A 16,450-nucleotide genomic window follows, 5' to 3' on the forward strand; every position below is an offset into this window, starting at 1 on the left:
ATCAGCTCTCTGCAGAGTTGTTTATTTTCCAGATGATTTCTGCCTACTACAGGGTGTACATTTGTGTGTTTCAGGACTTTGTGACCTCGCTGGATTACAGAAAAAAAAATTAAATATAGAAAAAAGAAGGAATGACACAATATTAATAAAAGGGGGTATTTTCTCTTCCTCTTGTTCTTGATGTCATTATTAAGAAAAACAGGAGCAAGGACAAGAAGGCAGGTGGGGACAGGAAAGCTGGTAACAGGGAACGCAAGACTGGGAAGGGAGAGTATTGACATGTTGTGGGGTTGGCAACCAATGTCACAAACAATATGCGTACTAATTGTTTAATGAGAAGCGAGTTTGCTCTGTAAACCTTCATCAAAGTACAATTTTAAAAAATTAAAAATCATTAAAAAAAAAGAAAAACATGTTTTTAAGACAACTGAACATTTTACTGAATGAAACCTTCCTATCTAACCTATCTCTTCCTCTGGAATGATCTTCTCCCAGCCTCCCTTCGGGGATCACCATCTCCACGACAGGGTCACCCGTGGGGTACCAAGCCAACTGTTTGTGTATTTAAGGGGAAGGCGTCTGCACGTGTCTCGCCTGCAACTTCCAGGCTGTAGGTGACACCGAGCGGGGGGCGGTGGTGGGTTGGGGAGGAGACCGGCTGTGAAGGGGAGGGCGGCTGTGCAGAGAAGGGGGCAGTAGGCTTCCGCGAAACGAGGCAGGTGGAAAGGGGCAGGGCTCCGGGAGGCCGCGGAGTTTCTCGGCGTCAGGAGGGCTGTCTCTGCTGGGAGGGCCCAGGCTGTCACCGCTGCGGCGCGAGGGCTCGAGAGCCGCTTGGAGAACTTGGCCCCGCGCAGCGACCCTCGCTCGGCTCCCCGGGAAGCAGGACCTCGCGCCATGGGTGAGTTCTCGGGGTCGCGGGGCTCCGCCAGGCGGGGACACGTCGCCCGAAGGCTCGGCGGTGGGAATGGGCGTGACAGAAAGCGAATGTTCCTGCGCCAGTGACTGGCACTCCTTCCCGTTTCCCCCTCCTCCCCAAAGCGCCTGGCTCTGGACTTTACCTGAGCGCCAGGCTGTGGGGATAAGGTGGCACCTGGAGGCACGGGAGGGTGCTCGACAACTTAGAGAGGACGAGGACGGTGGTTCTGCGCCCGGGTTTCCGTCCCCGCGGGGGCGCCAAGAGCCAGGCCCGGGTCTCCGCGCTTGAGGCGGTATTTGAGGCACGAAGAAAGATCAAGAAATAGAGGATTAGAAATAGCTCAAAAAAAGAAAAAAAAAAAAAAGCTAGCGGACTCCTTCTCCCACGTTTCAACGTGCTGTTTGGGGAGTAAACTGGGATGAAACCAAATATCGATTGTCAAGTCGATTCCGACTCATAGCGACCCTATAGGACAGAGTAGAACTGCCCCACAGAGTTTCCAAGGAGCGCCTGGTGGATCTGAACTGCTGACCTTTTGGTTAGCAACCCTAGCTCTTAACCACTACACCACCAGGGTTTTCGGGACTGGGAAAGGGCGCGAGAAATGGAAACTTGGTAAAACTTACAGTTCGTGCAGGTTTGAGTGCTGGAAGGTGCTGGGCAGGGCGAGATTGGGTGCAATTCCTAGTCCCCGTGCAGCCCGAGTGCCGCAGTTGTAGCAAAGGTTTGAAGTTGAGGCTGAAGGTTGAGTCCCGTAAACTAGACTGGGCAAAAGGTGTGGTTGTAAGTGGCCCAGGCCACTGGGCCGGGGAGTTTGGCGCAGTCCAGCTCCACTCAACTTTCTGGACAGATTCGGCTTCTCGGGGGTTTTGCAGAGGAAGCTTGTAAGAGCCCCAGGAATGCGGTTTAGTGGGGTGGAGGGGTGAGGGAACCGGGTGTGAGATGGCCGATCAGAACAGAGCTTGGGGAGGTGGGGTCCGGTGCGAAGAGTTGGGGCGAAGATGTAGGGAGGGGTCGGGAGAAGGGGTTACCCATCTTCCCAGACGTGATTTGGTTTTGTTTCGTTTATCCAGAGTGCACAGAGGCAATGCTGCTTTTCCAGGGTTACTGATTAAGCAATCCACCAGCACTGCTGGTTTCCTATTCAAACGCCAGGATACTCTGCTTCCGGTCCCAGTCCATTACGCGCCCCTCCCCCTGGCGTTTCTCTTTTCTTTTATGCTTGGTGTTCCTCAAGAATTGTTGAGTGATTTCCTCTTCAAGAATAAAGAGGTCTTTGGAATTGACGTGCTTGGGTTGAAATTCCTAAATGCCTGTAATAATTCCCACGGGCTCAAGGGTTAGAGGGTGCTTTGACTGCTAATCGGTGGAACTTATAGACACTGGCCAACTTGGAAGAAAGGAAAAAGAGAGCTGAGGACATTTTTGCGTATGAATGTTAACTGTGATCGAGGCATTCATCATTTGTTCTTGCATGACCCTGGAAGAGTCTTAGAAAGACCCAATTTTAGGGCCTATGAATAAAATGGTGTTGGAAATGATCTCCAGAGTGGACTGTTAGGCGTTTTCTGAAACAGAAAGACTATTTCAAGTTAAAAAAAAAAAAAAAAAAAGAAGAAGATAAAACAGTTTCCCAAGTGTGTTAAAGCATATTCAGGCTTATTTAAAGAAAAAAAAAATTTTTTTTTAATTTTGTTGTACACGGGAATGTAAATTTTTGTGAGCCTAACATGTAGAAAGTAAAGCTCTCATAAATGGAGAGCCAAAATACTGACTTAATATGATCTATTTCTTGGCTCTATTATAAACATGAAGATGCTATATGAATCCAACATAATAAAATCTCTAGAAAGAACACTGTTATTTTCCTTTTAACCTTAAGCTTGAATGGACTATCTATAAAAGGGTCGTGATTTGTACTCATAATTTTGAAGTTATTTTTCTGTCTCAGTTGCATTTCCAAAATGTAATGAAAACAATTGGTCTTGGATTTTACTTAATTGCCTTTGATAAATCACCCATGACCCCCTGTAAAAAAAAAAAAAAAGGTGTTATTTGTGGGAGAGGGGATGGAATTAATTGAGCTGTTATAATAATTCTGAGTGAGGTGTCTAACCCTGGGGATCTTCTTTCCTATCTGTAATCTGACAGATGCCTAAAACTTGTCTCTGTCTGCTTCTGTCAGGAAGGAATTACATTTCTCCTATTGTAATTTAAAGTCACCAAAAACATAGGTGGTACAAGGTGGCTAGTAAGAAAGAGTGAGTAGAAGCAGCAAAGGAGAAACCAGAGGTCAGGGAAGTAGAGAAAAGAACAATGAAGTGTGAGAGTATGAAGCCAGAGAGCAGGACAGAGATCCAGACACATAGTCCAGAAATAAGTCAGAAACAGCCAATGAGCAGATGGAACGAATGAGAGAAAAAAGGAACGATGTCCAGAAACTAGAGAGGAAACCGCTTGGTCACTTATGGTCATCTTTCTCCTCTCCCGTTTACTTGTGAAAAACCCCGGACTTCATTACTTAGGACTTTTATTTAGTGGTAGTGGGGGATGAGAACACAGCACTAGAGTCCACATTGTTTAGGAGAATGCCCAACTTTGCCAGGAAGCCAAATTCATCTTTTACTACTGTCATGAAACATAAGATTATCATTTAAAGAAAGAAAGATGGTGCTATGGGGGTGAATATAGCCATCCTTGTGTGTCTCAGAAGAAATCCTTTTTTTGTAGGGATGTTATACATTCATTGGAATGAAATTGTTGAAAGAATGAAACTAGGTGGTTAATAAAATATTATAGCCATTAATTATCTATATGGGATCAAATGGACAACAGCAACTCAAAATATTAGATAGGAACCTTAAAGAGCAGTTAACGTATGTTAGTGAGGGAGGAACAACTGAGAAAAGGAGGCCGAGAAGAGTTGTAGAACTCAAAGAATGTAATCATTGTTGCTAAACTGTACATGTAGTAACTGTTGAATTAGTGTATGCTTTGCTGTGTCAACTCGATGGCACTGGGTTTGCTGTGTATATTCTCAACAACAACAAAATAAACAAAATTTAGACAAAAAATGAACTGAGAAGAAAATAATTTAGAGCCATTGTATGTATAATGCACAAGGCTAATTCTCAAAGAAAAGTTGAGACAAATTGAGATATTGGCATCTCTTGCTTCCTTTTTTTGTTTTCTTTCCTCAGTGATGCAGCAGAATTTTTCCTTCACCCCAAAATTCTGCTCTCCATAAAGGATATGATGAATTATTTTATACTAAAAAATTCAGGGCCAGTGATACTTTATCTTTGCTAGGTGTGTTTACATTTTATCTTCAAGGTTAACTTTAACCTGTGAGCCAGAGGTGGAGTTCTCTATTTGTGGAATTTCAAGTTTCAGTGTTGAGATAGGTCAGGAAGATTTTTTAATCCCCCCACCCAACCAAATGGCTTACTGTTCTGGTTGACCTTTATAAGCATGCACTCTGAAGCCATTCATGTTTGTTTTATTTAAAAGGAACGTTGAACATTAGTTAATTCTACAGATACTTTTATGGAAAATTTCATGGAGGGAATGATATGATTTGGGAAGGCAGAAGGAAGAGAAGAGGCAGTCTATATAGAATAACGGGCACCTTCTTAGAACAGGATGGAGGTGAGTTTTGAGGAACAGGACAACATGGAGCTGGAGGACAGGAGGGGATTTTGGAAGGCCTTCAAAACAAATGAGAGCAATTTATAACTTACACAGTAGGAAATAGGGAGTCATGGAACGTTTTTGAGCAGGGGAGAATTATAATGAAATTAGTGTCTAAGGAAGATAAGTAAAGCAGCGCTATTTAAGACAAAAGGTAATTGGAGAAGGTAGACCCCATTGTCACAGCAATTCTGGAATTATAGACAAAAGTCTGGGCCCGAGTGGTGCTACTAGAAATGGAGAGTAAAAAATGGATTAAAGATATTTCTAACGAAAAAAATCTACAACATTTGACAATTTAGTAATAGGAAGGAAAATGAATAAGTGATTTTCTCTGGGGATTTGAAACCTTGAAGATTGCGAAAATAGTAGGTCCCTTGATAGAATAATTAGAGGAGAAACCAGATAGCTTTTTTTTTCATTAGGTGTTTTGGGGAGCAGGTTAATTTTATTTTTTAAATTTTAATTAAGAGGTGAAACCTACATATCTAAACACAAATATCTACTAGGTTGGAATTACATGATGTAAATTTGATCAAAGCACAAAAACAAGAAGGGAAGTAAAGATCTGAGGGCTAACAACCTCTCAGTGAGAGTTAAACACATATGATTAATTGTCTGGAGGTATAGGGAATGCGAATTGAGGGTTAGGGAAGGAAGGAATAAAGACTTTTTGGAGAAAGAGGAGCATAAACCATGTAATAGGCACCGAATGCCCCCAGATTAGAACAATGAAATGTGACATCTTTAACGTTTAGTCTTAGATCTGTTGTTATTGTTAGTGGCCACTGACTCAATTCTGACTCATTGCAACCTCCTGTGGCCCCCATGAGTGTTAGATCTAGGAGTCCTTAAATTGTGACAAAAGAAAAAAATCAGATGGAAATATTGTGATCCCACTCAATTTCAGTAAAGTGGATTTAGTTAGGGATATGTAAAAGTATTTGAAAATTTTGGCAAAAAATAAGGTGACATGGTATTGTTTTGAATTCATACTTTTTTGAGGAAAAAATACGACACCCTAGAAAAAAATGAAAAGGTATAAAGAGCCAAATTTTGAAGAAGGAGAAGCAGATGACAACCCCTCTTGTCTTTGGGTGGGTTATGTAAACTTTTGGGATTCTATTTCCTCTTTTGTTTGATGAGGGGGTTGCACAAGATCCTATAATTTATATAGCTCAGATCTTGATTCATTAATAATTAGAAGAAAAAACATGTCAGGGTAATAAGATTACGCTGTTTCCATTAAGCAGATCAAGAATATTTTTTTAATGATCCTAAGCTAAACCTTTCAGCATCATTTGGCCTCTACTGTGTCATTTTCTCTAGAACATTATAAATATCTGAGTAGTCTGAATCGGAGCAGAGAAAGATGAACCAATATATGTGGTCACCTGTTGTTGCATAACCCAACTCAACCAAACCTGTTACTGTCAAGTCAAATCTGACTCACAGTGGCCCTACAGAACAGAGGAGAACTGCCCCATTGGGTTTCCAAGGAGCGTCTGGTGGATTTGAACTGCCAGCCTTTTAGTTAGCAGCTGAGGTCTTAATCACTGTGCCAACAGGGCTCCTGCTGCGTAACAACTATCCTCAAAATGAGTAAATTTAGAACAACTCACTATTAACTCTTGTGGTTCTATGGGTTGACTGTCTGCTGGGCAATTCTCATTTGGTTCTCAGGTAGTTGCAGTTTGGTATTGCTGAAGATTCAGCCATTTGAAGACTTGATTGGGCTGGCTGTCTAAGATAGTTCACACATACAGCTGGCAGTTGATGCTGGCTGTTGGCTGGGAGTAGAACTGGGGCTGTCTCCGTGTGGCTTGAGCTTTTCACAGAGAGGTGGCTGAGCTTCACTAAGGAGCATCCCCAGAAAGAACTTTCAAAAAAACAGGATTTTTTTTTTTAATGACTTAACATCAGAAGTCCCAGAATGTCATGCCCACTGCATTTTATTGGTCAAGAAAATCATTAAAGACAGATTCCAGGGCTTTGGGAAGTCAGCTTCCTCTTGATGCAAGAAGCAGCATGCTAATACAAGGAAAAAAGGAATTTAGGGTGCAAACTAATTTATCTCATTCCTAAACAGATAATTTTTTGGGGGGGTGGTGGAGAGTAAAAAGGCACCTTTATTTCATTGCACAAGGAAAGGAACAGTCGGGGCTGCTGGCACCAAAACTGCTTAGCGAGGACAAGTGGTAAGGCTACTTTTGTGGGATGTACAAGCAAGAAGTTTGTACAAATACATCTGCAACATTTTTAATCATGCTACACAGGCATGCTTACAAGTGTGCTTCACAACACAGATGTCATTAGGGTTATAATTGAAAACTCAATATAAGTTCTCTGAAATGCTTGTGATAAAGGACTGGATCTTTCATTAGAAATATGAAGAATCTAGACATTGACACTAAAATTTCACAGCAAAACTTTTGAGTGTAGAAATTCATGCCTCGGCGGAAACATGTTGCTAGAATACTGGGATAAGCTGTACTTAAAATAGTTTCAAATAAAGTCAGTTAATTTGTCAGATTTTACTTTAAAGCAGAAGTTTCTAAGACTTGTAATTTTCAGTTCATTTTACTTAGAATTAGTTGAGGTCATAAAGTGGAATATAGGTCAATTAACATAAATTCTTTAATAAATACCCTCTTCTTGAAATAAATAAAGTGCTTTGTAATGAACTGAGTGGGTACTTGCTTTATTTTCCAAGAGTCTGTTAATAAAATACATACTTGAAATTGGAGGCATGTCATTCATTAGAAGCTTAACTGTTCCTTTTTTTTTTTTTTTTTTTGAGGAGATGAATTTCAATCAAATATATAAGATTTAACTTAACAAAACTTTTTATGTAAATCACATTTTGTTATTTTTAGCTGGCAAATGTTAGAGCTGCCATTTATGATTATAAAAAAAAACATAGGTCTGTTTCGTATACAACTGAAAAACAAAAGAAAATGAGGGTAAATGAGATGGGTCTCAACTCAATGACAGAATTAGTTTTAACCTAGAAACTTACAGAGGCCTTTCAAAATAATTTACGTTTTTACTCTGTTTCAACTTTTTGATTTGAGGTCAGTCTATTTTCGGCTGCTTGACAAGGGTTGCGGAAATGAGGGTGGATAATGTAAAGTCATATACTTTATGCACAATACCAAAGATATAGCCAGCAAAGGCAAAACCGAGCAAAAGAAACACATCTCAACAAGGGATACAAACTTGAGCTTTTTAACCGATAAAACTAGAAGAATGCATGAGTTGCTCAGAAGGGATTGTGACAGGTAGTTAAAACAAATTCTTCTTTAGTTTTTAAGGTAAGCTGCCAAAATAACTTACTCACTACTTTCTAAGATTTACCTTAACTATGGAATATCAAAATGAACAGTTCATGCTATTTCAATGAAACTTGTTGTTATTAGGTGCCATCTTGTCGACTTTTGACTTTTAGCGACCCCAAGTGGCAAGTAAAACTGCTCCGTAGGGTTTTCTTGGCTGTAATCTTTACATGAGTAGATCACCAGGTCTTCTCCTATGGGGTGGCTGAGGGTTTGAACCACCAGCCTCTTGGTTTGCAGCTGAGCACGTAACCATTGCGCACCAGGGCTCCTTTTATTTTTTTCTTCTATAACCTCTAATTTTGTAGTCTAATTAGAATTTGTTAAATACTGATTTCTGGGTCTCAAACCCCAGGTTTGGGTTTGGAAGGTCTGGTCTTGAGAGCTAGACCTGCAATCTTGAGGCAGGAAGTCTGGTGCCTGATTTGAGAAATAGTTACTCCACAGTGCCTCTCATATCAAGCTAACAGAGCTACCAATCACTTGTTATTCCTTAATTTATATATCTAATATATGATTTGTAATTTCTAGTCTGTTTCCTCACTCTAAAAACATTACTAAGAGCTGAATTTTGGGATTACTGTTACATTTCTGATTTGTTTCACTATTAAACTTATTAAATCTATGCTTGTCTCTGCTTCCTCATCAGTCACTTCTTAGCCTTACAATAGGGTCACGTTCTCCAGATTTACTGAAACCCCTTCCCTGAAAATTACTAATAACTTCTAGTCTCATTGTTTCAGGTATTATTTATGTGTACTTAACTCTTAAATCTGTACCTCTATGCTGGACTGTCAGCTACTTTTAGTCTTTCAACTTCTATATGTTCAAAATTGAATTCATCCTTCGTCTCTCTCGCTCTCTCCCTCCCATTCTCTTTCTCTCTCTCTCTCCCTGTTAATGGTACCTCAGTCCTTCTTGTGACTTAAGAGAGAATATTCAGAATCATATTTAAGTACTGTCTTTTTTGTCATGACTCTGAAATATACCCGGTCCTCTTGATCTAATGTCATAACAACTCTTAAGTTTTAATCATTTTTTAAAATTATATCTTATTGCCAGTGCTTTCATTCTCTAGCTCACCCTCTCCTGACTGGACCTCAATGGTCTTTCGCTGCAAGTTTTTCCCGGCTCCCTACCTCCTCCAAATCCTATCCACATGATGCTCAGAAGAGCCCATTCAGGCACAGCTCTTATCATGCCACTTATTTTCTTCAACTTTATTTCCGGATGCTCTCTCAAGCATTCTGTACTCCAACAAAAAGAAACTACAAACTTCATGTATCTACATGCCCTTAGCATTTTCTTACCTCCAACTATTCATTTGATCAGGTTTCTTTTTTACTCCTTGGCATGCCTTTTCTCTCCATTTCTGCGTACGCAAAACTCTATTAATCCTTCGTTAGCTCAGCTTAGATATATTTCCTGCATGGAAAGTTTTCATGATTCTCCCAGCTTAGTGTTGTCTAAAGAATGGGGTATGTACTACTAAAATGCAAAGTGTTTTTTATTTTATATAGAATTCTGTAGGATATAATACGTCATGTACTATTTCGAGTAGTTTACAATTACTTATCATTTAATCCTCATAACAGCCCTATTAGAATGACTATCATTAGCCTCGTGCTTATACACCCATTGCCATCAAGTGGAATTCCAACTCATAATGACCATATAGAAAGAGTAGAACTGCCCCATAGGGTTTCCAAGGCTGTAATCTTGACCGAAGCAGACTGCCACATCTTTCTCCCACAGAACAGCTGGTAGGTTTGAACCACCAACCTTTTAGTTAGCAGGCAAGTGCTTAACCACTGGCGCCACTTGGGCTCCATGTTTACTTACAGAGGTTTAAATAATTTGCCGAAGGTAAATTTAACTCAACTAGTAAGCCATTTTTTTAGTAAGCCATAGAAAGTGATTTGAACCCAGTCAGTCTGATCCCAGTGTCCACGCTTCTAAACGCTATATTATACCACCTGTCCATCTTATATGAGATATGGTTTTGTTTTAGGCAATTCAAGGCATTAAATGAAATTGAATCTTACAGTGATAAAATTATTCTCCTCTCAGTTTTCTTTCAATTATGGTTAAATCAAGGAAAAGTCCTCAGTTTGCTACCAAATGGTTTATCTTTTCCTAGTTTACTTATCTCACTTTATAATAAAGAAAGGGCAGGCCCAGACTTTGAGCCTTTAATAATCATTGTTTTTAAGAAATACTGATTTCCCATTTATGTGTTGATATAAAGTGGTCTTTTTTTTTTTTTAATATGTAAGTAAAAACATACAAAGTAAATTAGAATAGTGATGGTACTTAACTATGGCAAAAACTGGAGACAATGTGGTGGTCTGGAAGTAGGTAAAACTTAAATATTTTGAGAAATTCTTATCCTAGTTTAGTCACTGACTAACCATGGAACTTGGGTGTATTTGGTACTTAATCTTTCTGGCGTCATTTAATGCATAATTGACGAGAGCATAACATCAGTATTCTCTAAGAACATTGCTTATAGAAAAACAAAAGATGGGTTACTTGAAAAGAGCTTTGTATATAATAATAAACACTCAATAAATTATTAAATTTTTACACATTTCTTACAGTGTGGTAGAAACCATGAAGTTGTTGTCCAAACGCTTGGAGTTCATGAACAAAACACTGCATCCAGGGAAAGTCTTTTCCGTTTGCTCTGAATGCCTTATTTCGCCTCTGGTATGGCCAGCTTTTTGTTTCCACCTTGCATTATAGTTATTTGTGAATGTATGTATTTTTTTTTTTTCCATCGTTCAGGGTCATGTCCAGACGCTGAAAACAACGACTTCCAGAGAATTGTGAAAAGAAACCAGCAAATACCTTTGTTGTTGTTGTGTGCTGTCGAGTCGATCCCGACTCATAGCCACAAATCCCTTACCGTTCAGCTATTCATCTAATACTGCCTATCTTGCTAACTTAATAGGAAGTTACAGAAATACAAAATTTGAGTCTTATTTATAGTAGTATGTATTTAGTCATGGCAGCAGACAGAAAATTAGGCAAACACACTGTCCTAGTTTCTCATTGCTGCTATAACAGAAATACCACGAGTGGCTGGCTTTAACAAACAGAAATTTATTTTCTCACAGTTTAGGAGGCCAGAAGTCCAAATTCAGGGTACTGGCTCTAGGGGAAGACTTTCTCCTTCTGTCGACTTGGAGAATGCTCTTGTCTCTTTTCAGCTTCTGTTCCTTGGTTCCTTGGTGATCCTCATGTGGTGTAGCATTTATCTTCCCTGTCTTAGGCTGGGTTCTCTAGAGAAGCAAAACCAGTTTGCCCTTTTCATGATGACTTATTTTACTAGCCTATGCCTTTTTTTTTTTTTTTTTTTATGCCTAGGCAAAGGGGCTGTGCCTGCCTTGAATTCCCAGTTTAGGGGAGCTGGCAGATTATTTTCTCCTGTTTGTTAATTTGTTCTGTCTCCAAAGCCGGGTGAATGGCTTGGGGCATGTGAGAGGCCACACTTCTGGCCCAGGGGGCACAGCCATTGCTAAAGCCAGACCAGGACCCAGAGTGAAGCGGGGAGGGGATAGGTAAATGGGAGAGAGGTACTTCCCAAAGGGGGGAAGGGTGTTTTTGGATCCCACGCATTAGGTTAGATGCTTGTACTTAAATTTCGCTGATTCAGCGCTGCTTCTCTCTGGTTCCAGAGGCTTGAGCCAACTCTCTGCTGCTCAGTTTCTCTAGATGTGGAAAACACATCCCAAGCACTACTGTTTGCCTCAGCCCACGTGTGCCTGCTGGCGGATCCAGCTTGCAGGGTGCTGGCCACGTCACGTGTGACAAATCCTCAATGCTTCTGAACTGTCTCCCCCTCCCCCTACTGCTCAGTCCAACTCCTCAACTTTGTCTTTGATGTTCAAGGGTCCTAGATGGTCATATATAATTGGTTCACTTGTTTTTTTAGGTCTTTGTTATAAGAGGGACTACAGGAAGTGTCTGACTACTCTGGCGTCTTGGGCCTGCCTCAGTTTTTAAGACTTTAAATTTCATATTCTTACCTTTAAAAGAAACCTATTACCATTGAGTTGATTCTGATTCAGTGACCTTTAGGTCTACTTAATCCAAAGACATTCTTCTATTTCTCTTCCTTTTTGCTACCCTGCTTTTTCTTTCTTTTGTTTATTTCCTTAAGTTTTAGAGTTCAAAATAATGAATATTTTAAGAAGACCATTACATTTGGGGTTGAAAGACCCATTCACCTCTGTCCTATCTTCCATAAAACTTAACGTAATGAAAACAAAGCGTTCTTTTTTTTTGTTGTGGTGAAAATATGTATATAACAAAACATACACCATCTCAACAATTTCTGTCTGTACAACTCAGTAATATTGATTACATTATTTAAGTTGAGAAACCATTCTCCCTATTATTTTCTGAATCATTCCAACACCATTAACACAAACTTAATGCCCCCTAAGCAAAAACCCCCCTTTCCCCCTCACTCCTACCCCTGGCAACTGCTAATAATCTTTAGTTTCTATATATTTGCTTATTTCATATAAGTTCATTCATACAATGTTTGTCTTTTTGCACTGACTTATCTCATTCAGGATGATGTTTTCAGGGTTCATCCATGTTGTGGCATGCATCAAGACTTCATTTTTCTTTATGATGTCAAAAACCTAAATGTTTAGAGAAACACCAAAAATGAGTGCAACGGAATACATTTATTGTGAGTAGATATGGTTCGAATCGGGCCGCATCAACCTGAACATGTCGGGAAGGCAATCCCTAGAGGGGACAGTGAAATTGGGTTATATAGGTCATTGTTGGGTTAATTTCTCAGAAGATGACATTAAGCACAAGCAGGGTTGAGCAGGGCTTCAGGGTCCATTGGTTACAGAAAGAGAATCACCAAGGACATGCCATACATCCTAAAACATAGCTTCTAGTCAGACCCTGGAGATCCTACTTCTCAAAGCGGACTGCACATAGATAAGTTTCCAAAAGATACAAATGCCTAAGGCAAAATGATCTTTGCTAAGCTGTTTACTAAGCTATCATTTGACCCGAAGGTGACTGCAGGGAACCAGTTCCTACAGAGTTCCAAAGGACACCTAAGAGCAGATGACCTGGGTGGGTCACTCCAATTCCCTGAACCCAGTAATCTGGATTCTGAGAGAATCAAAATGATTTTGTTAATGGTTCTTAGTGTTTTTAACATATTTAATATACTATCTCTAACATTTTACATCTTGTTTTTTTTTTTGTTGTTGTTGTTGTGTCAACATCTATTCTGGAAATACATTCATTTAAGGATGAATATTTTTAAACTACTGCATAGTATTCTATAGTATGAATATATCAAAATGTATTTAGTCATTCAACTATATTCCACTAGACTTTAAAAAAAAAATCACTATGGACTAGTTAATACTAATAGAAGGTATACAAGAAGTGGAAGATCAATACAAGAAATAATTCTGCCTGCTCTTTGCTCAAAAGATTATATGGGCTACAAAAAGTTTGTTTTCTTCATATTAAATACCTTTTATTCACTTTTACTTTTGAGAAATAAATAACCAGGTAAACCAATCTGTGGAAAAACTCTCCCCTTTATTCCCCTTACTTCTGTTTTGTCCTTGTACCTTTGCTCTGTCTGGCGTCTCAGCCTAGTCCTATGTGTTCGTTTCTCACTGCCAAAGTCTTACATGTTCCTCAAGTTTCATTTCTAACGTCAAATAATCCATGACACTTTTCCTGTTGTTCCCAAAACTATGGTCTCTTGCTTTTTTAATACTCCCTCTCCACTTCAGTTAAATCTGTGGAACCTCGTATTACAGTTCCTTGTGATAGTTCATGAAGGCACACAGTGTCTTAGTGTCACACAAAGCACCCGGCTTGCAGGGACACTGTAGATGTTTTTGGTTTGGATTTGTTGAGTTAAACTAGATTACTTACTCGGATCTGGTTATTAAGTGACTGTCTTAGTTATCTAGTGCTACTATAACAAAAATACCTTAAATATGTAGCTTTCAACCAGAAATTTACTTTCTCACAGTTTAGGAGGCTGGAAGTCCAAATTCAAGGGCGCGGACTCTAGGAGAAGGCTTTCTTTCTCCATTGCCTCTGGACGAAGTTTCTTGTGTCCTTGAGCTTCTGCACCTGGGTGATCCTCGTGTGGCTTGGCATTTTTTACCTCCCACCTCTCATGTGAGGTCCTATGTGCAGATGAAGCACTGATGCAAATATGTACAAGGTCTCCCTACCCTTTACTGCTAAATAGTAGGTCTGCCTTTAATACGATCTTCCAATTTCTGCAAGGACTACAGAATCGAGTTGCAAGTGATTGTTTGCTCTTCTGAAGTTGAGTTTTCTTTTCTTTGTCACTGGTATACTTCTTCTGTTCTAGTGGCTGTAGCTTGTTGTTTATTTGTTGTGTGTTTAGTATGGAAAAACATCTAGTCTTTTAACATTGATGACAAATCAGAGTAACGAGTCTGCCCATCACAATACATTGGGTATTATCTTTGGCTGTTAGGCTCTTGGCTTTACCATCCTGAAAGTTGTGGAAATCTGGGTGATTGGCTGGTTGTTTTTTTTCTGTTTTATTAACACTTGCCAAATGTTTTGTCATGCATTTTTAGGCTGATGACAGTTTCTAGGTCAAATTTCAGTTTTGATCATTGCATCTTTAGAAGTAAAGCTAACACAAAAATAGTTCTTTCTCAGTGATTGCAATGGATGTTGATTAGCTGCATGCTGGTTGTTGAAGTCATAGCAACATGTCCTACTTACTGTCTTTTCGGCATCTCAATTAAGTTTCTTCGGTCTTTGAATATATGACTACAAAAGAGTTTGATCTCCTGGGAAAAAAGAATAAATTCTTTCATTGGAGAACAACTTTCTAGGGTCAATTAAGCATTCTTTTCTAATGTTCATTTCTGAAAGAATAAGCTAGAAATTATTAGCACTTCTTTTTTAAATTTTTTTTCTTTCAGTTTTCATTATTCAGATTTCTTTAAACAGACTTAATCTTTTAATTTGGAAATGATTAATGGCCAAGTTGTTGGGTGCTATTGCTTAGTTTACTAAGCTAAACATACCCAACAATAACAAGAAGTTCATTTCTGTTGGCTACAGTGACAACAAATGTGTACTCAATTTTTATTTTCAAATAAGTCTTAAGACATTTTTTGTGAATATATTTTCCTTTAGCCAGCAATACTGTCGTAAGAGGAGATAGCCACAATCATATTATTTTTCTAGAGAAAGATAGATTTGGGAAGATTAAATAATTTTTTTCTGTAATACTATATACTATATGAACAAAAAATAATTTCTGTCTTTTTATAAGTGACAGTTAATTATAACTTCTCCCTACAAAAAGACTCTTTTGGAGGCATAGAATTATGAATTTTAGAGTTTTCACACACAGACAGATGGTAGAAAAAGGCTATATTATTTAACTCTATATGACAACTTGAACAGAATTTTATATTCTTCAATTCATTGATTTCCAAGCAAATCTGATCAAATCAGACCTCCCTGGCAAGATTTTGGCCTTTTCATTGTATTTCTTGATTAAGAGAAGCCTATTGGCAATTCCTGGATCCACTACTTTTAAAAATAATAAGCTTCAGTTATTTTATTTGTTATCTCTAGGCACAGTACCTCATGGAGTCATTGAGATGAATAAATGAGGAAGTGTATATAAAATAGTTTAATAACGTGTCTGATCAAGAGAAAGTACTCAATAAAACACACACACACACACACACGATTGATTCCAAAATCTTAAGAAGATGTCTTAAGTAAATCTTGATTCTTTTAAAACATCAGATGGGAAATTCAGGATTTATGAGTATAAGACTACAGTTAAATTAATTTTTATTTTTCAAAGCCAGTAAGCACTGTAGTTATACTTTTTTTATGAATATGCTGATTAGATACAGCTTTTATGGATCTAAACACTTGTTGCCATTGAGTATATTCCAATTAAGAGGGACCCTATAGAACAGAGTAGAACTGTCCCATTGGGTTTCAAAGGTTATAGTCTTTATGGAAGCAGACTGCCACATCTTCCTCCTGTGGAGCGGCTGGTGGGTTTGAACCACTGACCTTTCAGTTAGCAGCCTAGTGCTTAATCATTGTGCCACCAAGGCTCCTTATGGATAGAAAATATTTTTAAGTAATAAGTTAGAATTGAGAGCAAGACACTGCTCAAGTGGGTTTAGGAATGCTACTAAACGTCAGAACTTGCTACCCTCTCATCTTCCCTCCAGGGAGGAGATGCCAACATAGTCTCATGTGTCCACCTGATCCAAGAAGCTCACTCCTCACCAGCATCCCTCTCCAACCCATTGTCCAGTCCAATCCCTGTCTGAAGAATTGGCTTTGGGAATGGTTCCTGTCCTGGGCCATCAGAAGGCCTGGGGACCATGACCACCAGGGTCCTTCTAGTCCCAGTCAGACCATTAAGTCTGGTCTTTTTACGAGAATTTGGGGCCTGCATCCCACTGATCTCCTGCTTTGT

General features: G+C 39.2%; 1 protein-coding gene across 1 annotated transcript in view; it reads left to right on the forward strand.

Moving 5' to 3' along the window:
• Positions 1-217: 217 nt before the first annotated feature.
• GPM6A (glycoprotein M6A) overlaps positions 218-16,450 on the forward strand; it is a 393,537-nt gene continuing 377,304 nt past the window's right edge. Inside the window, exon 1 of the mRNA XM_023554995.2 lies at positions 218-898. Within this exon, the coding sequence (XP_023410763.2) occupies positions 895-898 (4 nt within the window). The 5' untranslated portion in view covers positions 218-894. The remainder of the gene's footprint in view (positions 899-16,450) is intronic.

Source organism: Loxodonta africana, chromosome 21 (assembly GCF_030014295.1).
Source record: "Loxodonta africana isolate mLoxAfr1 chromosome 21, mLoxAfr1.hap2, whole genome shotgun sequence".
NCBI classification, from domain to species: Eukaryota; Metazoa; Chordata; class Mammalia; order Proboscidea; family Elephantidae; genus Loxodonta; species Loxodonta africana.